We start from the raw sequence: 25209 nt of genomic DNA on the forward strand, positions 1-25209 counted from the left end.
CCATCCATCATTAATTGGCAGAGAAAGCAGGTTGGAATGATGGGGAGTTCAGGGAGGATAAGACTATAACCCATGAAAACACACTTAGATCAATCTATTGCAAAACACACAGACTCCTCTGGATGCAAAGTGTAACACAAATGGCTTCTGTTCCATCACTTAAAGTGCAGTTAGACACACTTTTTTTTATTAATTTCATGACTCACAGTGACTATCTGCAGGTCTTTCTCCAGACTTTTCACACTGCTGCTTGGTTGGACCGCAGGTACTTTCTCATTGGTCTGCTCCAGCCACTTGGTGAGAACGCTGGCTGCAGATCTGAACTCTCCCAGCTGGTCCTGACAGGATGATACCTCGTCTTCCCTTTAGTAGACAAGAATCAGTCATGTCATGCATCCATCTGTACATTATACAGTCATTACTCTAAAGGAAAGGAGGTTATGTTTTTTAAACATGAAACTTTATATTTTCCTCCCATTGACCCAGCTTACTTTTTGTTAACGGTGTCTTTGAAGGTGCTGAATATATTTGAAAGATTGTCCATCTTGCTCTGGATCTGGGTTTTGTTTCCATCCGGGCTTATTTCAGACAGCTCCTTGGACAGAGTCTGCAGCTTCTCCAAATCACGAGCATGTTCAGCCATCTCAGCTTTAGTGTTCTGCAGCGAAAGTATATGGGACATTTTTGGTGAAAATGTCACATTACTTAAAGTTTAAATCCATTTATGGATGGAAACATAGTCAGCGGGCTAGTTACCTGCATCAGCTGGGACAGTTCATTGAAGGTTTTCCCCGGCCCGTCTGTCTCATGGAGATCTTGTGAACGCTTCACAACAAACTGCTGAACTTGATCTGTAATCTTCTCAAACTGTTCCACCTTTTCCTTCAGCTGCTCCAACTGGGAAACCTTTTGCTTATGCTTGTTACAGGAATCAGAGAAGCGCTGGGAGAGAGCATCCATCTTCGTCTGCAGAAGGGCAGCAGCAGAGGGATCTGCTGTCTCCACAAACTTCTTCACCTTGGCTTTCATGGCTGAGATACTGCTCTGGCGACTTGCTATGTCCTGCTCTAAAGCCTTAAGAAAATATGCGAGGGGAACACAGGTTTAATGGCGAAATAAAATGAATATGGAGCAAGTAAAAGCAGCCACAGACTGCATCAAACAATAGATACAGCATCTGGTTATTGGACTGTAAAAATTTTGAGAAGAGTACATACTACTTCTTTGCTGAGGATATCTCCTATAGATGCAGAGTCCAGAGGGATTTGTCCTTTCTCTTTCACACTGGCCTCCACTCCCTCCATCCACCCCATCATCTCATCCAAACCATCCTGGACACTCATGGAGCGAGTAAGGGTGATCTGCAGTTTCTCATTTCGATCACTCACAGACTTGGACAGGTTGTCGTAGCGCTCAACTATGTCATCTACAGTGAAGGTAAACAGACCAGGTTATGTTTAAAACTGAATATTTTCTCATTGTTTGGGACGCATTGGGAGATTAACATTTCAAACCAAAGCAGTAATTTATTTGACATTCATGAGTGTCATAAGGGTAAATTCACTATGGTTGTGGTAGAGTAAAAGCATTTTTATGTGTAAGCCAAGAAACTAATGACTGGAAAGAAGGCATATAAATGAGATGCTCCAAGAGCTATATTTCACTCTGATACCTTGTGTAAATTTTAGAAAAAGAAAGATGACACTCTGAGGTATGATGACATTGTTGCCAACTGACAATGAGCAGTCTGCTTGCTTAACAACCTACCTACAAGTTGCAAGGCTCACATTTTGTAGTGCTATGAGATTTAAAAACTTTGCCAAGCATTTCAGAGAGTTTTCCATGTCTGGCATCTTTGAATTTGCCGACATTAATTGAGTGTCAATGATGACACCGCATACAATCATTAAAATTCTCTGTAGATGATGTAAAACCTGACACCTACTTTGATTTTTCCCTCACCTACTGTCTCCTGGATGTCGTCTGAGTTGCTCAGCAAGTCTCCTTCAGATGTTATCAAAGACTCAGCTGCTTTGCGTAGTGTGTCAATCGCAGTCTGATGTCCTGTCATTTGACCTTGAAGGGCCTGCAGATCAATAAGAAAAAGACAATTTGGACAGTCTCCACATAAATAAATGTCCTTTGTCTACATTTAAACTGTACTGTAGAGTTTATGCACTTCCCTTGCGTGGTGGATTGAATATAATAAAGTGACAATGTGCAACAATATCTGGAAAATATCTCCTGTAAATAGTAAATAATCCACATATATGTTGAGATGTACCTGTCTGCCTCAACTCTTACACTTACAGAAAGGCTTCGGATTATTTGCAGGGGTTTGTAACCAAAGCCAGCAGAACAGTGTTTCTTGTTTAGCCCACAGGCGCCTCTTATCTTGGCATATCTCTGCTGTAAGTAACTACCTCCCTACAGAGAAATGTTCAAGCTAACTGCTGCCAAAAGCTTTGACACAAAGACTGCATCGTTTCTTATCCTCCTGTAGGCTTCACATAACCAGAGTTAAACTATTCACATGTGGGTTTGAATTTGATCACAGAGCTAAAAATAACTGTGTTGGACTTAAGTCAGTGGAAACACTGTATATGGTAAGGTAGGTCTATTGTGCCATGACCTTATCACGTCAATGCGACCCACTTATGCATGTGTTACTTTTTAATAAAGCTTTCCTAATGTGTTTACTTAGCTTACTTGTAACTTAACATCCATTAAAGTTCACATCACATCGTTAGCATTGCAATGTGCCTAAACTAAGTCAATTTGTGTGTTATCTGATCTTATCTTAAAGATATCTGCTCTGGCAAGTACAAATCAAACACCAGACTTTTTTTAATCTTTAACTGTAAAGATCCAGTTATCATCTAAACATAATGGATCATATGGGAAGAAATATCATAAAGGCTTTTCCGTATGACTTTTGGGTTGGTCCCAAAAATTAGAGTGGCCTCACAGAAATATAAGGAAAATGTACATTCAGATAAAAAAGACCACAAACGTCTGAGCACTCAATATCAAGACGAGGCCTGAGCACAACAGGTATGGCTTGCCTTGGTCTCCTCCAGCTGTTTCTGTAGTGTTTGTGGGTCAGCTGCGATGGCCTCGGATTGCTGCTTTCTTGCATCCTCCTCGGAGCTGTTGAGCCACGTCAACAGACCAGCGCTCGAGTCGTCATATTTTTTGTATTTGTCAACCACATCTTTGAGGTTGTTGCCGAGCAGATTGCACTGAAACAAAGTAAAATAAATGATTATACATATATAAATAACAAATAATAAAGGACAACGATAACAATGACTTAAGACTGACACTCTCACAGAAGACAGCGGGACATGTTTTCAATGAAGACAAATACTTCCACCTAGTGGCAAGAAAAAGTTATTGCAACCACTCCAGATCCAACTGATCAGCTGCCAACGAAGTACCTGTGAATGTAGTGTTTTGTATCTGCTGGCTGCTGAATCCAACTTGTCCTTGACAGCAGAGCAGGTTCCTGAAGTATCAACATCCAGCAGAGCACTCTTAGCCGCAGAGTCAGACAACCCACAGGCTTTAGCCACATCCAGCACTTTCTGTCCTGACATGGTGATGAAGCGAAGGTCCCCTTTGTGGGAAATCACATCTTCTGAGAAGCTTTTCTGTCGCTGGAGTTTATCACTGAGGATATTGAGGGAGCTTGCAGCGGCTCCCAGCTGCTCTATCTCTCCCTCCGCCTGGTCTAACCAGCCGACAAACTCCTCACAGTCACCCTGGAACTTCTTCAGCTCCTCCTGGACGCACTGCACCTGCTTCATCTGCTGTTCAGCCTGCGTCAGGGAGGCCTCGTAGCGTCCCTTCAGCTCCTGGATGTTCTTCTGCAGCTTCTCCTTCTCCTCTGAAGATAGCACGTCTGCCTGCTTGTCAAGCAGAGCCTGAGCTGACTGGGTGGCCATGATCAGATCCTGCTGCTGGGACAGAATCTCCTGATGACGGGCCTGTGGAACAAAAGGAGGATGTAAAACCAATACATACTGTAATTATTATATTTAATTCATAAATCCTCATTTCCTCTAATGCCACATCATCTGTAGTTTTCTTATTAAATGCAGTTTTGCAGCTTTTATATTTCTTCTTATTTCCTGTTGAACAGATCTAGAAATTGAAACTTTTTGATCGTGTTACTTTTTCATTTCTTTGCTGCATGTGTAGATTTAATCATGATGATCTGCCTCAAGTAAGGCCCCAAAACCCCCAGATCAAAGTATAACGTGCTGAGTACCAATTCTTTCTCGTGTTTTTGCAGCGAACAAACTTTACCTTGACCCTGTCATGTTGCTTATCGAGCTGCAGGGAGGCATCGTTCTTCCCGCTGGTCTCTCTGCCAAATTCATTTTCAGTGGCCTGTAAAGCGTTTCCATTGGCATCATCATCCGCTCCCATCAGTCCCGTGGCTGAGGTATCTTCTGGCAGGTTTCCATTCTCTTTACTTATATGGTCAGTTTGGTCCAGACCACTCTGGTTTTCATTCCCTATGTTGGATATCCAGTCCAGGAGACCTTCAATTTTGTTCTTACTTTCTTCAAGTCGCTCAACAGCTGCTGCCTGATAAGACAAAAGGATTACAGATCATCAACACACTGAAAAGTGAAGAACACTGAAATAATAATCTAAAATATGATGCATTACATAGTTTTTACAGGCGACACAAACTTTAAGGAGGTAATCTGAACTCTGACCTTTTCGCTCTCCTGTTTTATGGCTGTGGTAACAACCTTCTCCAAATCTTTCCTGGACTCTTCGGCCCGCTGGTTGATGAGCTTTTCTTTGCTTTTCGCCTCCTCCAACCTGCTCTCAATCATGGCGATTTGGTCGGGCATCAGCTTGCTTCGGTTTTCCTCCAGAAACTTTTTTGTACTGGTGATGACGTCATTCAAGGCACTGGCATTTGTCAATACTTCTTTTTGCAGAGCCTTGAGATCAGGAAGAGGAAAAATAGTCACCCAATAAAAGTGATGAAAACGTGGACCTATGCTGCGCTTCCTTAAAGCAAAAGGAGCTGTAATTCAGACCTGGTGCTCCTGCTGGTACTGCTGCAGGTCAGTGACACACTCAGCATTTCCAGTCTGTTGTTGATGGCCAATCAGCTGGTTTTCTGTCAGGGTGAGATTATCACACACTTCCTCCAACTTCTCTGTAAACTCTTTGTGTTTCTCCAACAAAGACTGTCAAACAAGAACAAAAAGAACAAGGTAAATATCACAAAAGGCTGAGATTCAACACATACACATACACATTGAATAAAACATGCACAAGAAACAAACCCCTGAAATTGTACAACCAGCTGATTCATTTGGAACAAAAGCATCAAAACAAGAGAGGAGAATCGAGTCAAGTAATTAGAGGTAGCATGCTGTATCTTCTTTAGTATACATGTTTCCTTCATCATTATTGTGTATATAACTAGTATGCTGTAAACATGCTTTTTCGCCATTCGCTGCTTTGGTCTTGAGATGGTAATAAGCACATTATGTCCTGTGTGTTATTGGGTTTGTTGTGGGTAAAGGTGTTACAACAAAGAAGGTGCATTGTGTCCACGGCTAATCGTTCACTGGTGTCTTGAAGACCTGTAGAATATAAGCAGCACAAAGAGTTAGTCTGCAGGAGTGATCAAGCACGTGAGCATGCAAAGTTGTTATTGTTCCTAAACATGTACGGCATTCACAGTAGAACCTCCCTGGACGCACAAGCCAATGTTTTACATCAAAAAGCCAATAAGTCAACTCAGAATATATATTCTCAATCTAAATCCACAAAAATCCACATTGAAGTTTATTATATATATATATATATATATATATATATATATATATATATATATATATATATATATATATATATATATATATATATATTAAGAAGACAACATATATGTGATATTTTCTTGTATTTCCACAGGCAGACCTCCTTCTGACTCTCCCTCTCCCTGGTGTCCAGTAGGACATCCAAGGCGCTCCTCTGGCTGACCAGCCTCTCCGTCTGATCCCTGAAGGCTCGCTGAGTTGTGCTGAGGAACTTGAGAAGGTAGCTGCTCTGAGCTGGACTCAGAAACTGAGCGTGCTCAGAAATAAAGCACTGGATATCAAACGTGGCATTCTCTAATTTGAGCCTGGCTTCTTTCAGGAAACTGCTGCAGTCCTGGAGGAAAAGACAGATATGTGCAGAGTAAGTTTCTGTCGTCCCTGTAGTTATAGAATGTTTAAAATTAAAATGCATTTAAAGATACCCCGTTCTGCTGAATCAAATGTGTCAGTGTATCCACATCACATGGTTTTAAATCCACGTCACACATTCCTGAGTTGTTCCGGATGAGGTCCGCTAGTTCACCAAGTTCACTAAGATGTTTCTGGTAGGTTGATTCCAAATGCACCTAAAAAATAAAATTTAATTTAAAGAAGTCAATAGCTGAGTCAACTATTACATCACTTGAATCACTTGCATTAAGCACTGACCTTTCCCGTTTCCATTGCTTGAATTAGAGAATGACTCCTTTCAGCACACATTTGGGAAACAACAGTCAAATGTGGCTGTAAATCCAGATACATTGAGGATAAATCTTGGTGGATCTGTGTGGGAATGTCCTCGTCAGCAGAATTTAAGAGCTGTTGGGCTTTCTCCATGTCTGCTGCCATAACACCAGCCAGGTGAGAAAGTTGGGACTCCAGAGACTGGATAATAAAAGCAGGGTTGGTCAGGAACTAAAGCATACATGTATATAATATACATAAGAGAAAAGTTGAGAACACATTATATTGTTAATTTCTAACCTGAAAATCCTCTTTTTGAATCTGCAGTTCTTCCATGTTGTTGCTAATGGGTGATTGGATTAAAAGGTCTTTTCTGACATCTTCTAAAACATCAGCGTGATCCTGCAATCTCCCAACACACTCCAAAAAGTCCTGATTGGAGAACAGCTGAGGGGAAAGAACACAAAAAAAACAAAAGAGTAGCAGATGTTACTCCATTTAAAAACTAAGGGAGGGGATTGGCTTGACACTGAAACAACATCACATGTACCTTATTTTTGACCTCCTTAACGTTGCAGGCATCAGTGCTGCCAGGCGACTGAGGAGACGGTGGGTGGCTGTCTGCAGAGCGACAGAGACCCAAGTCATCTTCTGCTTGCTCATCTTCTTCTCCCTCTGAGCTCTCCTCCTTGATGCTCTCCAGTGTGTGCCACCGCTCCTCCTGAGAGTCTCCCTCCAGAGAGTCTCCCCCCAGAGCACTGCTTAGAGAGTCCATCACCTCCTGAAGCATTGAGAGGTCTTGGCTTGAGGAAACAGTTCTGAGAACCTGCAGCAGTTGCAGCTGGATGTTCGGAGCATCGGACTGCTCGGTCTTTTCGCCGACTTTCGCCTCCTGCATTATCAGTTGTGAGTTTCCCATGTCTTTGTTGTGTGAACCGACGGTGTTTTGCTTCAACAAATCCATGAGAAGATCCGGGTGACTGCTCTCTATAAGTCCATGAGGTGCGTCTTTCTCTTGAAAAACACCTTTGTCTGAAGGTTGTGGAGTGTTCTGAAACACTGCAATAGAGCTTTCAGTGTCTGGAGTTTGTGCCTTTTGCAAATCACTGACATCAGTCCCATTATTAACCCGTTCCCCCTCATTTACGCATGTCCCTACAGCGTTAGAAGACACAGAGGAAGAAGCATCAGATGCAACGCAGCCGTCCAACAGGAAATCAGTATCTACCTGGAGATGCTCAGAGGCACACATGTGTAATTGATTATCCTCTTGTAGAATATCAGACCTGAAACCTAATCCCAAAATAGTATCAGACTGTCCTGAGACAATTTCCGACCCAGAAAAAACTTCTTCACCAATATGTTCTTTATCTCTCGCTTTCTGTGCATATCTTGATGCGGGGATCTGCTCTGCATCACTGGTGACTGTGTAAATGTCCTCTCGTTGCCTCTGTGGGGAAAGACAGTCTGTGCTTAACGCAACATCGTCTGCAGCACTGTGTTGTGAATCCTCACCAGCCGATACTGTTTCAATAGAAGCTCTGCTGGTAGTTTCAATGTAGTCCAAGGAATCTTCTACTTCAAAACACTGAAGATGAATAGAATTTGCTGCGGTGACTCCATCAGAAACAACGAGTGACTGTGGAGATCTCTCACCATCAAGCATATTCTGACCTTTTTGATAGCAGCTGGGCTCAGATCCAACATTACACTCACTTTGTGAATGAAGTGCTGCTTGCTGAGGTAATGTGTTTCTGCTGCCATCGTCTGTCACGTTGTTCTCGTAGTTGACGTTTTCTCTGGACCCTGAGATGATTGCACTTTTGGCCAAATCTCTGGATGATAAGAAATCTACTCTGGGAGTTGGCTCGTCGTCCAAAGGTGACTGAAGTGCACTTGCGTCACTCTCTGTTCTGCGTTCCTCAGAAGCCACACTGCGGTGTGTTGAGGAAATGTAGAATTCACTCTCACCAACTGTCTGATTTCCCACTTGAGCGATGAAACAGTCTATATCGACAGGTGAGCTGCCAGATTTGGAGTGATTAATAGAAGAGGAATATTGAGTCTGGCTTTCTGGATCAGTGCTAGATGGATGTGACCGTGTGGTTGGAGCAACGTTTTCTACCACAACCTCCATATCTGTCAGCTGACTATTGATGACAACCAGTGAGTCACTGTTTTCAGGTTTTAAAAGCGATTTGTCAGCGAGATGAGTACACTCTGCAGTAAACTGACTCCTCGAGGAGGGTGAGCTCATCAGAGACTCATCCTGGCAGGGGAGGGAATGATAGAGAGAATTACTCATCTCTCCTACATTTCCTGTTGTCTCACAATCTGCCTTTCCGTTCTCTTCCTTTTTATTATTAGCCTCCTCATTAGTCAGATTAACAACAACCTTCCTCTCATTCTGCATAGTTTCGGCCTCATTATTATTAATTAAACATAGATTGTGATCTTTAGAGATGGATTGAGTGAAGTTTTCTTCTTGGTAACTGTTGGTTTCAGGGTCTAAGTCATAACGGCCATCTTTAACTGATCCTGAATGCAGTGAGTCACTGATACTAATAGTGCAACCAGACCTCAAAAGGCTTTGCTGCTCTTTTACACTAAGAGCAATATTTGAGGATGTGGATGCATCAAACACTGGCTGTTTCAAAACGGACATTGTGTCTTCCTCCTTATCTCCTACAACACGTTGTGTTTCCTGTGACTGCAGGTCGAGCAGTTTCATGACTGTTGTCTTATTAACTGGACCCTGACTGAGAGCGGCCTCCAGGTCATAACGCCTCTCACCGGTGACATCTAAAATGTCCCCTTCTCCAATGTGTGCTTTCGGAAGATGAACAGCATAGTCTTGCTCATTTTGCCTTGCTAACACGCCGTCTGCGGGTAAAATCTCATCTTGGGTAATATCTGTAAATCTCATCTTGGTAATATCTGTAGCTTCTGATTCACTACAAAGTGACTCAGCGTTGTATTGTGGAAGTTTTTGACGGCAGGATTTTATTGAACACTCCGAGTCAAACATCTTTGACGGAGAGCCAACATTTGTTCTGTTCAGAGGGCATACCGGTTGACTTGACGTTTGACCCAAACCTTTACTATCAGCACCTTCATCATCAATTTGGAAACTATTTCGACAACCTCTCTCTGCAAAATCATCTGACTTTGTCCAGCCTGTGCCGTTGTGAAACATGGTTTCCTCCGCTACACCGTGCTCTGTGGTATCCATTCCCATGTCATCATCTAAAAATTCCTGTTTTAGAGCCTCGTCATTTGCAGATGTTTTGTTATCAAAGCTAATTATTCCATTGACCGAGGAAACTAAGTGAAGCTGATCAATAGTTTGTTGCCTGTATTTCATCAACTCCTCTGCCTCCTCATTTATGTGCAGCGGTATCTCTAAATCTTCTAAAAGCTCTCCAATATTTAAAGTCAGAGGATTTACATGTTTTTCAGTAAATAGTGAATCTTCAAGATAAATTTTAATCATTTCACTCAGCTGTCTGTCGAGTATTAGGACCCTCCGTCTTGACTCGGGATCTATGTAACTGTTCAGCATTAGGTAGGAGATGAATAGCTGAGAGGCCTCTGCGTGAGTAGGGATGTTATCGACTTCTAAGCAATCTGCAGCATGATGGCATCCATCAACTGTGAGTTTTCTGTACATCACCCAAGAAGAAAACTTGTCATAAAGGTGCTCAACCTCAGGGAAAACATCAGGAATGTCAAGAGATTTTAAAATCTCTGCTGTGTAAGTGTCAATCAATCCATTTTGAATGGCACAGTCGATGTCTACCACCTCTGAATTTTCTGGAATGTAAAAAGCTGCTATCTTTTCCCAATTACTGAACACTGTGCTTCTAAATGTTTCACTGGTGATTTGTTGGTCATACTGGAATGAGGTGGATACAGTTGTGATTTCCTCACATTGAGGCAACACAAGTCCTATTATACAAGTCCTACACAAATCCTGCTGCTGATTTTCAAGCACAACGAGTGTGCTGTTACAGCGCATCAAATCACACTGAACGGCTGCTTCCACCTTTAGCTCTTCACCACTACTCACAACTTCCTCTGGCATGCTCTGCTGGTCACTTAAACCATCATAAAAAGACCTCAAAGTGTTAATACTCCTCTCTGATGTCAGTGATTTATTCCTGCTGAGGCACTTCATTATCTGTCTATTAACCTGCTGCACTGGCTCTAAGAGTGAAACATCTTCAGCAGCGCTGGGATTCATCTTATCCTCACTGGTCTTTTGCCGCTGAAGGATCTCTACGTAGACAGAAGCAGATATTACGCCACACTGAAACGCCTTTTCCAAGGTCAGGGTGTCCCCTGTGTAGCGCACCTTCAATCCATCATGGACTTCTTTGACCTCTATCATCTTGATGACCGGGTCTTCACATGTGGCTCCTTCCCTCGCTGCTGCTATGTCAGAGAGCGACACAGAAGAGTTGTGTGTGCACTCGCTTGCTTCGTTCTGCTTTGGCAAGTGGTCCAGCGTGGACTTATAAAGGAGGTCTTCTTTGAAAGCATCGTCCCGGTCCAGACGGATATGTGGCTCAGACTGAAAGAGGTTGGAGGTCTCAGGTTGGAAATCAGGGAGAGCGACCTCAGTTATCTGATCAATCAGGCCACTCTTGGGTCCAGTACCAAGCCCTGCACCACTGGATTTGAAATCCTGAAGAAAATGACATTTTCACAAATTACAGAACTGCTTTCAGTGTCAAAAGATGTATTATCTATTTTGTCAAATTTACAATTCAATTATTAAAAAATATTCAAATGTATACTCACCACCACACAAATACGGGCATGTTAAAAGATCATGTGCACAAGTGCGAAACTGCATCAGGGTTGCAACAGGAGAGCGACAAATAATACATTTAAAGCTGTCATGCATCTGGGAATGCAGTGTCCAGCATCTTGCAAAAACAGGGTAGTTAATCACATCACATACTGGAGGTAAAGGGTTATGTGTCATATCTGTTATCTATTTGAAGTCAAGCACATTAAAAAGTGAACTTTAGGACCAAAGCCGGGCGCAACTAAGCATGTTTACAGCATACTCAGATTTGTAGGGCTTCAATTGTATACATTTTGATTCTGTACCCAATGTAAGAGAATAAAAAGAGGGATGCAAAAAGACAACTGCTCATACTGTACTAAAGAGAAGAAGAGAAACGTTAGTCATGCAGTTGAACATCAAGTGACGCTGCTTTCTAACACACTGTAAGACACAAATACAAAAAGAAGAAACAGCCAAGTGTCCAACCTCTTCTGCAGAGGTAGTCTGATCAGAACAATGTTGGGAGAGTTCACTGTAGGCCTGATTGAGCGCCTTCAGCTGCTCCTGCGCCTTGTCTCTCTCCTCCTCAGTCATTCTGTGAGACAAAACACAAAGAATGATGCTGACAGGCTTTCACAGCTGATGAAGTATCGTGCATGTCGGTCACAGGAGATAAACATACTTGTCACTGTGTTTGTTCAGCATCATTTGTGTGGCTCGCAGTGCTTCTGCGATTTGTTCCTTCTTAGTCACCATTTCCTCAACTGACACCTAGAACATCAAACAGTGTTGTATTAATATTTTATATGCAGTACAACAACTATTTTATAAGACTACTCTTTTAAAAGTTATCATACAATATTGTATTCCAGAATTTCACCTTAATAAAAGCGACACAAAACTCACAAATACAAAGAATTGTTTCAAAAGACTGATTTACATTTTTAAATTAAAGTATTTATACAAAATATATGAATTGATTTAAAAAGAATACTGTGCACGCCGGTGACTTTGTGATATTGTTGTTTTTGCTTGCATTGTGCTTTTTTTTTTACTTACATGGAGGGACAGAATATTTTGAATACATTCAGAGAGATGGTTTCATCATTTTACAAAATAAAAACAGAAATAAGGAAGTCCATAGCTGTCATTATTAATATACATATACATATACATATATATATATATATATATATATATATATATATATATATATATATATATATATATATAAGTATATATATATATATATATATATATATATATATATATGTTAGAATAACAATTTCATTTATATTTTAGTTTGCATAATTTAAAAGAAAATGTAAATATTTTGTAATTTATTAACAAATGTTCCTGACATGTTTTTCTGTGTGGTAAAACAATAAAAGACACATTTTACCACAACTGTGGTTGCGATGTTTACACAAAAATATAGGTGAACGTCTGTGTCTAGTGCTCATTGTCCAGGTGATGGCACCATTGATTACATACAAAACAGAATAGACAAAGTAAACAATCTGGAATAGCGGGGATGGTTCGCTTTAAGACTGCTGAATTACACTGTTTGGCTCTAATTAAATTACTGAGAAAAAAACCTGCTAGCAACGAAACAACCCTCGTTTTTTATAGTACTTTGTAGTTTTTATAGTTCACAAGTAATGACTACGCCTTTGTATGTATCTGTCCATTCTCTTATATTCTATTTATTTGTTGAGAATGAGTTTTGACAAATTACCAAATAAAACCTTTAGGATCATAAATCAGCTTCTAAGCATAATTCTGTCACAATTGCAAGGCCAAGGTGATAAAATTAATTTTTCTTGAATAATGTCAGCTTTGGACTATGAGTAATGTAAAATGAAGTCGCTATGGATATAAGCGTCATCTAAATGGGTTGTTCTGAAATGTGAGTGATTGTGCAACTTTTAGTGTCATTGAATCAGTTGGGGGTGATTTAAATAATCAAATACATCATGAAATCCTTAATATCAATCATTCTTTTCTGTACAGGAGATACAGTAATTACACTCATAACCTATAGAGTGACATATATGGATAACATGAATCAGAAAGTAAACAGTGGGTTTTTATTAGAAAGCATACAGTGTTACAGCAAAAAGGCTGCAATATCATTTTGATTAGAAAAATACTCCTTGCTGTTAAACCAAAGCTTTCTGTCACGTACAACAACTACGTGGCAGCATGTTAAAACAGTACACGCCAGAAAACACCAAAAACAGTCCACATCATTTACCTGGGGCTTATTAGAAGCATCTGTGTTGGCATTGCTATCTTTCAGAGCATTCCCATCATTGCTCGGGGTCTGCTTCACATTGGACATCCAGTGCAATAGTTTGCTAACTTTATCACCGTGCTCTCTCTTCTCCTCATCAACAGATCTCTACAAGTAAAACAGATGGGGTTTTGACAAGATTGTTAACGTTGTTACAAATGCACAAACAAAGCACACTTGAGTGGGGAATTCTCAAAGGGAAATACATTCATAATCAAACTAAAACCCAAAAGCTCAAGATCCATCAACCAGTGTATACAGTATACAGTAAACCGAAAAAAGAGACATTCAGTGAAGTCAAGGTAACTTCACAGTCAAACACAAAACCAAAGAACATACTATAGTGCTATAAACACACTATTTTATGCGATGGACAAGCACATATTTACAAATGTGTATTACTTATATGCACAAACATAATGAAATGTTGATTTGGGCCCAAAACCATGAACCTTTGTAGCCCCCAGTAACCTTAAGCCTGTGTGGCAGTCGTACACACTTCTTTCAAGCGCCTCCCTGAACGTGATTCTTCTCTTGGTCTTTGGACAGGTGAGGCTTTTGGTGTTAAACTTCTCAGCAGTAACTTTGTCAACGAGACCGCTCTGAATGACTTCCTCGAGGAAGACTCTGTCATGAGTGCCAGGGTTGATCAATCCTCCAGTCAGGAGCTGGAATTCAATACAGCGAAAACCGACCTCCTCTGGAAGGAGATTTTCCTTAACAGCCTGAGAGATGGACAACGTCTTTGAAGTCTTCGGGTGAACAATGCCATTAAATGCCTGCTCAAACTGCTGGAGCTGCTGAATCAATGACTCATCTAAAAGACCTCTTTTGAGAGCCTCTGAGAGAGTGATTTTCTCCCCTGAAGAGGGGTCACAAATACCTCCAGTGCAAACCTGGGCCTCCAACAGCCTTAAGGCAGTGACTCTATCAGTAAAGCCCTGTTGAAAACCCTGAAAAACTGACATCCTCCTCCTCCGAGGGACGTCCCAGAGACCAGCAATGGGGCTGTGAACATCTTCCACAACCACCATTCTTGAAAATATGATGTCCACAATCTCATAAACGCTGAGAAGGCCACTGCGGTAGCTTTCAAGCTCGGATAGTTCAAGAAATCTCTGACTCAAAGCGGACTCCAGACAAAGTTGTCGGCCACTTTTGACATCGGTTACGATGTGAAGTGGGCTTCCACTGGCGTCAGTGACGGACTTTTCCTGCCATTCACTTTCCTGTTGTGACAGAAAGAGATATGTGCTCTTGTCAATGTGTTGCCCCTTGAATGCTTCATACGCGGACATTTGGATGCCACAGCTGCTGCTGACAACAGACACTCTGTGAGAACTCGTGAGAGTGGTGTTTGTGAGATGTTTCTCACCAAATGGGAAGAGAAACACACCACCATCAATGTCAAAAATGCACGTCTTCAGTATTTCAGAGTAGTATGCTTTCTGTCCGGTGTCAGGATTGTGGAAGCCTTTCGGATTACTGATTGGATCGTACAGACTCTGTAGAATCTCCTTGTTCAAAAGACCCTGATCAACAGCTATGCTAGCCGGCACCCTGACACCAATCTCTGGGTTGATCAGCCCTCCAGTGGCGACCTGGACCTCAAGGATCTTCTTGCCTTTGTATCGATCAAGAATCCTTTCCTCAATCGCCTGAAACACAGAGAGCTTTTTGCCAGCATGGATGTAACCACTAGCAGCTTTCTCAGCCTCTATCAGTTTATCTTGCAGGCCTGTCTCGATGATACCTCTCTCCAGAGCCTCAACCACTGAGTGTGTTTGCCCCGTAGAGAGATCAGTTAGGCTTCCTGTTGCAGCCTGCGCCTCAAGGAACTCAAGAGCATATGTCTTTGCTAGGAAGCCCTTCTCAGCAGCTTCTAGGAAGGATATCTTTTTCTTACTTGACTCCACATAAACTCCAGCAATAGTAGTTGGTTTTCCAGTGGACTGAGCAAGAGATGCTTGCACGTCTTCCATTGTGACGAGACCCGTCTCAAGCTTACGCGCAACCTCTTCATTTAAGAACTTGAACTTGACTTGCATACTTGTGCTGCCTTTCACTTCTGGGTGCTTTTGGGAGGTTGAAAAAATCCCACTCAATTTTCCCTCGGTGTCGGATATGTTTTCACACGTTTCTTTGATGTCATATGTTCTTGTATTAGTGGTGCTCTGTGTTTCATGTGGCCATTGGTCTTTTAATCCACACAGAGCCATGTATCCATGGGTTGTCACAGACACATCCGGTTTGATTTGCTTCTTTTTTGCATCTTTTTCAAGGAGAGTCGGACTTTGACAAGCAGAGCTACACAAAGTTTTCTTTGATGGTGAATCCTGAAGGCTTTGGCTGTGAGTGACCTCCATTTTATCTTGTTTGACTTGTTTCAGTCCTTCGAGAATATTTTCTTTCTCCATTGTTGCCATCTGTAGATGTGACATTGGAAGAACTTTTAAGTTACAAAGGACGAGAGTTCAGTTACTGTAAACTACAATTGCAATGTGGCTATTGTAATGAATAATAAAAACAAGTGTAAAACTATATTACATTTAAATATACTGTATTTCTTGTAAATATAATAGTGTAATGCAGTAATACTGGACCAACTTTATCCATACCTCCGAAGAAACTTTCATCTTGAGAATCTCGTCCTCCTGGTTGTATTTTGCACTTTCATAGGAGGGAACCGTCTTCTGCCTCCCTATATGTTCTGTCTTTAACGCAGCAGGCTCTATTTCTCTCATGTAGTGACTGCTGGTTTCAATGACTTCCTGTTTGTTTATCTTCTGGTTTTCAGTCTTCATCTGGACTCCAAGAGTCAAAAGCTTTTCCTGAAGACTTTTCACTTCCTTGATGTGCGACTCTATTTGTTCCCGAAGAGATATGACTTCATTGTCCTTCAGTGTCATTTTCCGCTCGCTATCTGTCAACTTCGCCGCATCATTTGGCTTCTCATTACAAAGGCTTTGTAAAGCGCTTACTTTTGAAGTGAGTCTAAGTCTGTCTTCCTCGTGTTGAGCAATTTGAAATTTTGCCTTGGAGAGGTCGTGTTCGAGCTTTGTATTTACTTGCTGCAGTTTGTCCATTTTGTTCTGCAGTTGCAGCTGTTGGTCAGATTGTTGCTTTGTTTCAACGGTGGTTTGATGCACTATTTGTATCTGTTTTACGTCTTGTTTAAAATACTTGTTTAGCATCTCTGCTAATTCTGCACTATGTGACTGCTGTTGTGACATCCCACTTTCCCTTGAGATTTCAGATTGAAGTAAAATTAGCTTTTGCCCTATTTCAGTCTGCACGAGCAACAGCTGCCTCTCATAGCCCTCTTTCTGGAGTTCGAGTTTACTTTTCAACTCCTCGAGCATTTTCTTGCACTTTTCCAGTTGTTCTTCCATCTCCTGGGACCTCAGCTGAAGGACAGAGTTTTGCTTTTGCTTTTGCTCAGCTTCTTTTTCGGTGCTATACAGATTTTCTTTCAGCCTTCTGACTTCAGATCCAAATGAGATGTTTTTCTCCAGCACCTCAGCATTCTCCCTCTTAAGGATCATATTTTCATGTTGTAGATTTGATCGGGATTTGTCTGAACTTGACATTGATTCTTTCATTGTTGCTTTATTTTTAAGCTCAGTCTCCATCTGCAATAATTTAGATTCTTTGGCTTTTCTTTCTCTGGTCTCTTTCAACAATTCATCTTTAGTTATTTGCAGGGAGGAGGTGAGCTCTGAGAGTTTAACATTCAAGTTCTCCACGTTCCTGTCTGCTGCTCTCTTGTCGTTCTGCAGCACACACATCTCCTGCTTTAGGTTTCCTGTCACACTCTCTGAGCTGCTTGTATACCCTTTACTACTGTGCTTGTGTTTGAAAAGCTCGTCTTCTAATGTCCTGACTTTATTGAGATATTTTTGACTCTCAGCTGATTCTTTTTGCAATTCTGCATTTATTTTCTTTAGCATTATATTCAAATCATTAATTTCAGCATTTTGCGTGTGGATCTTTTGGTTTGCAGAATTCTTATCAGCAAACACTGCCTTCAGCTCTGATTTCAGAGTTGTTATTTCTTTCTCATAATTGGCCATTTTTGAATTAAGTGTGTTGATTTTCTGCTCCAGTTCTGTCATTTTCCTCACCTCCTCATTGTAATCCTGCAGTTTCATTTGGAGCTCGTGGGACGTCTGAGATTTCTTATTTAGTTCTTCCTCAATTATTCTAACTTGTGATTTGGTGCCCTCCACTTGAGACTTGAAGATTTTAATTTGCTGATCCTTGCTGTCAATTTCCATGGTCACCTGATCAAAATTAGCTTTTACGTTCTTCAGATTCTTTTCTATCTCCAAATTAATCTGTTTTAGCTCATTCACCTTTTTTTGCAATTGAGAAGCAACCAATTCACTTTTTTGATATGCCGTTTCAAGGTTTTTACATTTTAGCTGCAACGCCTGCTCGGTTCTTTTCATGAGGTTGTTTTCTTCCTTTGCCGTTTGAAGCTGCTGTTTACAGCTCTCTATCTGACTCCTTAACAACTTGGTTTTTTGTTCAGAAATTGATCTCTCTTTTTCCAGTGACTCTGTTTGCATCTGAAGACCTCTAATATCACTGTCAGATGAGACATTTATCCTTGTCAACTCATTGCATTTAAACTTGAGCTGATCTAGTGCTGCCTGCTTGGAAGCTACCTCTTCTTCCAAGTTGTTCATTTTAAGAATATTGTCCTGCTCCACGGAGCCTTTCTTATGCAGTTCATCTTGGGTGATCTTCAACTGCTCTTTAAGGCCTTCGACTTCAGTGTTCTGGAAAAAAGTGTTTTGTTCCCATGAGGACTTGGCTCTTTGGAGAGATCTGATTTCCTCCTGAAGTTCATTGATGGATTTATTCATGTTCAGTGCTTCCTGTTGGAGATCCTCTGATTTGTGTCTCATGTTGATCCTTTCAGTTTCCATGTCCATCTGAAGTCTCTTCAGTCTGTTATTGCTGTCATCCAACAGATTTTTATAACTTTGGGCATTCTCCTCAGCCATTTCTGCTCGTTTCTGGATCAGGACTAGTTTCTGCACTTCCTGCTGCAGGACATCCGTCACCATGTCATTGTCTCTGACTACAGATGACTCAGACTCACTTACGGCTATCGACTGACTGTGAGAGGACAAAGGCAGCTGAGCCACATCATTTTCTTTGGCCGGGACTTCATTTTGCACCTGTTCATAATTACCTTCTTCAAGATTTATTTTCCTCTGAAGTTTGGGGCTCTGTTTCTCAATAGCTTGGTCTTCTGGTTTATTCTGAGCGAAGGACCATTTAGCCTCTAAATGTTCAATTAATTGTTTTGTGTGACTTAATTCCTGCTCACTGGCAGCTTTGTCTTTTACAACTATTTCTAGCTTGGTGCAATACTGACTAACGTCATGCTCCAGCTGTAATTTCTGAAAGGTTAGATCATCAATAGTCTTCTGTTGAGTCTCTACTTCTCCTTCCAACTTGTCCAGCTGCGCTTGTCTTTCAACCAGCAACGCCTCCTGTTCCTTGACACGTTGCTTAAGTTGACTATTCTCTACTTCCCCTGCAGCTTTTTGGAGCTCCGAGCTCTCTGTCCTTTTTGTTTTCTCTGTTCTCTCAAAAGCTTTTCTGCTCTATAATGCAAAAAAAAGAAGTCATCTTCTGTTTCATGTTGAATAAAAAATGGTCAAATAAATTGCATGAATATTGTACTTCTTACCAGACTGATGCAGCCATTTCAAGCAATCTCTCCAGGAATTTGCAATTTCAAGATTGCAGGACTTTTAATTTAGCCAGAAATACTATTTTGGAGGGTTAAAAGCCCAATTCAACAACAAGATGTTACTTAAACAGCACATGGCACTGCTTTAATCACTGTATCCTTGTAAGAAATAACTCTTACAAAATACTGCACAAACTCCTGGAGAGGCTATATTCCCGCAGAAAAACCATGTGAAGAAGACTTTCCGACAAAGAATAAAAAAAGCTCTCTCCTCCCTGCAAGTAAGCGTCACCAGCAATAAGAAGTTACTGTACATGCAGACATGCACCACATTCACACATTTCCTTTGCTTCAGTTGTACTTGAAGCAAATGTCTTCACTCGTGATGAGCTGACCATGTGTGATCATAGAAACAACTCACAGGGATACAGAATGTGTTACATTATTTTATGTGAAGCAGTGATAAGTCAATTCAAAACAGAAGACATGGGATTCATGCAAAGAAAAGAAGGTAAAGCTAAACAGGCATTTTAGGTTAAGGCCACAAGTCTAAAATGTCCTGCAAAAGAAAGGGAAAAGGAAAGTGTTGAAAATATGGATCTCTTACCTCCTCGTCTTCAGTTCTCTTCAGCGTTTCACTGGCAAACTTCACATACTGTGTCATGAGAGTCACAAGAGCAGTGTAGCGGGTTCGGAGATCCATGAACTGTGCGAAATTAAGAGAAACATGCACGTCATCTACATGAACGCTACATAAAGCACATATTTCCTGTCCTACCAAAGTTCATCAGAGGGTTACCTCCTGCTGAATGGCATCAGAGGAGCTCTGCATCCTCCGTTTCTTGAGAGGAGATTTGTGCTGGGAGTCGACCATCGCTCTGAAGGTCATCAGCTGAAGTTCATAATCCTAAAAAAGAGATTCACGTGTGAGATAACAAAGTTGTTTCTTTCTCAGCGACAGTAACTTCCTCCTTAGATCTAAGAAAGCTGGAATGGGAATGCCACTTAGTGCTAATCTTGTCTATCGGAGAAACCATGACAACATTTAGGATAAATTATTTTACCTTAATGGCAGATGAGTACTGCTCTGAGTACTTCTGACACTCGTCAATTCTGCTCTGCTTTTGTTCAATTTCGGCAACAAGGACCTGAAAAGACACATTTTAAATATATGTATCCATGTGTTTGAATGTCTTCGTCTTATTGTGAAGAAGTTAACTCTTGTCCTACCTTCTGTTTGTTTAACAGCTCAGCCAGTGCCTTGCTGTCATCAGGTTTGTTTTCTTGGGCCTTAATCTGTGCTGCTTCCATTTCTCTCACCCACTCATCTAGACCACTGTAGGAGTCTCTGTAGTGTTTCAGAGATTTGCTGGTACCGTCCAGGTCCCGAAGCCTGGAATTGAATTGTTAATGTCAATGAGCAATAGTTAGACTTATACCATTTGCACACAGATGTCATATATTATATCTTAAAGTGCAGAGAACTCCTCACTAACCTGCTATCAATCTGGGAGTGAATGTTCTGCCATCTCTCGCTCAGCTGATCAGCTTTTTCCTTGTGCCAGTCGAGGTCAAAGTCCCGTTCGTTATGTGCCTTGAACATGCGGTCGCTGATGACCCGCGCTCTCTGCAGCTCATCCTCCATGTCATGGAACACCTCCTGCTTCTCGTCAATCTCTGTCCGCCATTGCTGTGATCAGAAACAGAAATGGTTACTCAAAATTACCGAAAGAATGCTGCCAGTGTTGGTGAAATGTAGCACGGTGTGTTACCTTAAGTGTTGAAATGACGGCCTCAATGGACTTGACGTCAGAGTTCATAGCATCTTCCTCATAGAGTTTGGATTCGTAGGCTTTAACTAGCGCCTCTGCACTCTGGCTGTGCCTCACCACTAAGCTCACCGTTTTCAGTCTGCAACACAAAGGGAATATATCTTCAATTCAGGTACTTTTAATGCAAACACATACTGTATGCATCTAAATGCAGCCATGACTACTTTTAGACAATGTAGGGAGGGTCTTACTTGTCCATATATATGGAAGACATGGAGTACACTTGGCTCATGCTCTGAATGAGAACGGTGAGTTCAGAGGAAAGTTTTGGTACCGATGGAGAACCTGCAGCCTGTCGGAGGAACAGCTCACACTTTTCCTTCATAACGTCATGGTCCTCCTTCAGTTTATTCAGCTCCGCCGTCTTCCTCTGCAGAGTGGCACGTAGAAAATCAGGATGAAATTAACAATACCAGTGGTAAAAGAAGAAAAAAACTAAGAGGAGGGGGGCCATATCGATGTTTGTCTGATGCTAGAGACATTTGAAGCTCACTAAGGAAGGTATGATGAAATTAAATGTAAATTAAATGGAATTTATAAAAGGAATCAATTACAATACAACTCTTTTATATGGAAATAATTCAACAAAAAAATCCCACAAATGAGTAAATAAATGCAACACAGGTAAGTTCTTGCTTCAGTGAAATGATTATTGCTCCATAAACATTTACCTCATGTTCTGTGATGCGCTGCAGACTCTGCTCCAGGTCGTCTCTCTCCAGCGGTGTGCGCAGTTGCCTGATCAGGTGTTCTTCATGGGCCTCCAGATGCATTCGGAAGTTGCGTATTTCTGAGATGTAATGATTGTATACCGACTCCTCGTGTTCCTCTGTGTACCAGGAAAATATAATTGTTCCAAATAATCACACAGGAGCGTAAATATGTTTGATTTTCTAACTGTGACAGGAAATTTTATATTGTACTTCAATACTTAAATTTGAAAATTACAACTTTTTTATAGTGGGAATGTTAAACCTAGTCTCACGCACATGATCTGACAGCACACAAAAGCACCTCTAGGTGGCATCATTATCACAGCGCAAGACTGAGTGAGCTAAAGCAATGACACAATTACAAATTACTATTTGTCTTTGTATAGATGTATATTTTTCTCCTTGGTAAAATACATATCATAAGTATTCTGTATGTATTAAAAAAAACATAACTGCACATTAACAACATCCCAGCCTTTGCTTTTCATTTATAGCTAAGCCAACAACCTATATAGAAACTTTTCTGCCAAAAGGCATCAACTTAAAGCTTAAACGGCTTAAAGAACCATGGGTTTCCCTCGCGTGTTTAGTTCAATTCACACCAGAAACTCCTTTTGGGAGGGGCTAAAAGGGAATCTGAGCCTTGCCTCTTTCTGCAGATCGGAGTAATTCCTGGTAGTAGTCTTTGCAGGCCGCAACGTCTCTCTCTAGCTGGGCACAGTCGGACACTGCGAATACCTCGGACTCCTCGCTGTCTTCCAGAAACTCCTCGAAGTGGGACTGCAGGTTGCTCAAGACCTGCTGATGCTCACCTTGTAACATGGTCTTAATCTGAAGAGAAATAAAAGTGTGAATAAGAGAAACACGTGCTTTGCATTTTTCCTAGAATGACCAAGAATGAGTCTGATTATCTCAAATAATCATCAGCTAGTGTTACAAACTGTGATGAATAAGAATCTACGAAAGAAAATATCATAATTCAAACATACTGAAGCCACATTCCAGTTGCGGATGGCCCGTATGTCAGCCATGAGATAATGCCACGACACCACGCTCTTCATGTTGATGTGAGAGTGGTGCCAGAGTGCCAGGACGTTCTGGTATAACTGTTCAGTTCTGCAGGACAAAGCAAGAGGCAGAGATAGTGCATCCCATCAGAGTCAGGTCACCAGAACTTTGAGCTCAAGATGAAAACTTTACTTTCAAGTACAGGCCACAAGATGAAGCCTTGCATTGTCGCATCTCACCTTGCAGCCATGTCAACAGCCTCTTTGTTGGGTGGAGGCACAGTGAAGCACACAGAGGGCACCATGGCCTCGTTGCCTGCTGGGTTGATGACTTTCCACTTGGCTCGGTGAGAGTTACTGGCCAGTACGCACTCGTCCTCTTTGTAAATGGTAATCTGAAAGAGTTGTGACAAAGCATATATTTACTATAAAGCCGTGAAAAGAATTGAGATGAAATATGGGCTAATTTTTCCACGTAGAGAAGCTCTGTATACCTCGATCTGCCGATAATCACAGATGGCTTTGACAGGGATGGAGGATCGCACGGGGCTTTCAGGGTTCCTGGGCCTGAGCTGCACAATATTCTTGGCCCGGCCCACTAACCCAGCCACAGTGCTGCGGTACTGAAGAAGTTGCTCTTTCTCATCCTAGGGACACACCACACCACAACAAAAAGGTTATTCATTTTAATTTTTGCAACTAACTCAATGCACACTTCACATCTCATCACATTTCTATTAGTTTACCATGGACTCCTGAATGATATCCTCCAGTCTGTGGAGGCTGCTTGATCGATCACAGCTGTATTTCCTTTGAATGGCATCTTGCAGGCTCTTCAGGTAATCCATTGACTCTTTAGCATCCCTGTAAAACTGCAAGGGGAAAAGAGCGAGAAATTAGATGAGACAAACAAATGCACTTTGCTGCATTGACTTAAAAAAACAGGCAGCAACTCACCTCAAAGTAAACTGCATTCTCCTTGAGATGCTGTTCCACGCATGAGCAGAGCTGTAGAATCCAGCTCCACTGCGTCTGCATGGCAGCCCTGTACGCCTGGAGGAGAAACACATAATATTCAGATATAATAGCTGGGAAATTACACAATTTAAAGACTTAAAAATCTGTAATCATTGTGGGAGCTTAGCAGGGTGGAGACGACCGTCATACTGACCGCAGAGCTGAGTACACAGAGACAAAAACAGTGCTTACTTCAATAGTGAGCCTGGCTGGGTGGTTCTTGAGCATCAGGCACTCTGCCTTGTCCTGCACAGACTTGATCATTTCCTCCTTTTCATCTAGCTCCCTCATCAGATCCTGTATGAAGACATGAAGCTGATTATCTCTGGCATCCAGCAGTGGCAAGGACCCAGTCACTCCATTCTCTCACACAATCCCATATCCTGTCTCACAGAGCTGAGGATGAAGTTAATCATTCAGGTCACGATACACAAATCCCTTTACTCAGATTGCAGCTTTAGTAAATGGATGCAGCTGTAATGTAGCCAAACCTATGCACCAAAAAGATCTGCCTGAACAAGCCCTTGTTATTCTGTCTGCATGGAAGATTTCACAGATTGAGTTATAGTTCATTAAAAGGTCTGTTCAAACAACACAAAACATACAGCATGGTAGTCTCTTTTCTTGGAGATGTTGCTGTTGTGATCACTCCAGTCAAAGGCGACTTCCTCCTCCTCCTTCTCATTCAGCCAGATGAGCTCCTGAGTTGCATGTGACACAAAGTCATGCAGGCTTTCCAGGTGGCTTTGTCGCTCTCTTGAACAGGTCTAAATGGAGCAGACATTCATTGAGTCTACAAAATGCAGCACATAAACATATAGCATACATTGATCCACAACATTTTGAATATTGCTGTTGAGCTCAACAGATCACTTACCAACAGCCTTTCATACTGCTTTTCTAGTTTGTTTAGTTTGTCTGAATAAGGTATTTTCATGGGCATAGTCATCTGAATCTGAGAACAGAAAAGTATGTTTTACTTCTTGTTCTTCTGTAGTAATTCAGAGCACCATTTCAGACTCACATTTAAGTTATAGGTTGTGTAGGTTAATTGATGATGACACTAAGATACTAAACATGACAGAGGTAAACCACAAAACACTTACCTCACTCAGTTTGGCGTCTTTAAGGCTCATTTGAAATTCTTCAATAGCTCTATGTACACTTTTGTGGTTATCTAAATGCATTTCCACAGTTGGCAAATCAGATCCCCAATCTGAACGATCCAGCTGAATCTTTAATACAGAAACAAAACAAGTCTCTTATTTTAAGTGCATACAGATAAAGCAACAGTGCATTATAAACACACCCCTGGCCACCA

At 41.4% G+C, this 25209-nt stretch overlaps 2 protein-coding genes across 17 annotated transcripts in view; both read right to left on the minus strand.

Annotated features, from left to right (window-relative positions):
- Positions 1 to 25209, minus strand: part of dst (dystonin) — a 95277-nt gene that overhangs the window by 35470 nt on the left and 34598 nt on the right. For 15 of the 16 annotated variants that reach the window (XM_068567221.1, XM_068567218.1, XM_068567216.1 and 12 more), the window contains 36 exons: positions 24995 to 25123; positions 24766 to 24843; positions 24494 to 24655; positions 24081 to 24185; positions 23829 to 23924; positions 23618 to 23743; positions 23366 to 23518; positions 23112 to 23266; positions 22854 to 22980; positions 22512 to 22695; positions 21823 to 21980; positions 21343 to 21521; positions 21092 to 21230; positions 20816 to 21009; positions 20550 to 20712; positions 20384 to 20467; positions 20119 to 20226; positions 19927 to 20025; positions 13571 to 13717; positions 11996 to 12084; positions 11800 to 11908; positions 7069 to 11205; positions 6819 to 6965; positions 6504 to 6719; positions 6278 to 6421; positions 5956 to 6189; positions 5064 to 5216; positions 4731 to 4964; positions 4312 to 4596; positions 3441 to 3989; positions 3066 to 3242; positions 1963 to 2086; positions 1218 to 1426; positions 757 to 1074; positions 492 to 658; positions 207 to 363 (listed from right to left, as the gene is read on the minus strand). In XM_068567221.1, the coding sequence (XP_068423322.1) occupies positions 207 to 363; positions 492 to 658; positions 757 to 1074; positions 1218 to 1426; positions 1963 to 2086; positions 3066 to 3242; positions 3441 to 3989; positions 4312 to 4596; positions 4731 to 4964; positions 5064 to 5216; positions 5956 to 6189; positions 6278 to 6421; positions 6504 to 6719; positions 6819 to 6965; positions 7069 to 11205; positions 11800 to 11908; positions 11996 to 12084; positions 13571 to 13717; positions 19927 to 20025; positions 20119 to 20226; positions 20384 to 20467; positions 20550 to 20712; positions 20816 to 21009; positions 21092 to 21230; positions 21343 to 21521; positions 21823 to 21980; positions 22512 to 22695; positions 22854 to 22980; positions 23112 to 23266; positions 23366 to 23518; positions 23618 to 23743; positions 23829 to 23924; positions 24081 to 24185; positions 24494 to 24655; positions 24766 to 24843; positions 24995 to 25123 (10035 nt within the window). The remainder of the gene's footprint in view (positions 1 to 206; positions 364 to 491; positions 659 to 756; positions 1075 to 1217; positions 1427 to 1962; positions 2087 to 3065; positions 3243 to 3440; positions 3990 to 4311; positions 4597 to 4730; positions 4965 to 5063; positions 5217 to 5955; positions 6190 to 6277; positions 6422 to 6503; positions 6720 to 6818; positions 6966 to 7068; positions 11206 to 11799; positions 11909 to 11995; positions 12085 to 13570; positions 13718 to 19926; positions 20026 to 20118; positions 20227 to 20383; positions 20468 to 20549; positions 20713 to 20815; positions 21010 to 21091; positions 21231 to 21342; positions 21522 to 21822; positions 21981 to 22511; positions 22696 to 22853; positions 22981 to 23111; positions 23267 to 23365; positions 23519 to 23617; positions 23744 to 23828; positions 23925 to 24080; positions 24186 to 24493; positions 24656 to 24765; positions 24844 to 24994; positions 25124 to 25209) is intronic. The other variant, XM_068567231.1, reaches the window with a different exon arrangement.
- On the minus strand, positions 13655 to 19333 carry LOC137779752 (desmoplakin-like). The gene is made up of 3 exons (XM_068567929.1): positions 19322 to 19333; positions 16228 to 19230; positions 13655 to 16035 (listed from the first exon to the last, which is right to left on the minus strand). Exons 1-3 carry the CDS (start codon positions 19331 to 19333, stop codon positions 14008 to 14010), a joined length of 5043 nt encoding a protein of 1680 aa, XP_068424030.1. The 3' UTR covers positions 13655 to 14007.

Source organism: Clinocottus analis, unplaced genomic scaffold, assembly GCF_023055335.1.
Source record: "Clinocottus analis isolate CAN_PGR_092001 unplaced genomic scaffold, fCliAna1.0.p SCAF_8, whole genome shotgun sequence".
Lineage (NCBI taxonomy): Eukaryota > Metazoa > Chordata > Actinopteri > Perciformes > Cottidae > Clinocottus > Clinocottus analis.

Excerpts from the sequence above, each read along its gene's own strand:
- LOC137779752 (XM_068567929.1), bottom strand. Across the intron at positions 16,036-16,227 it reads AGATGAAAGTTTCTTCGGAG|ATGGCAACAATGGAGAAAGA; the intron begins GTATGGATAAAG and ends TCACATCTACAG.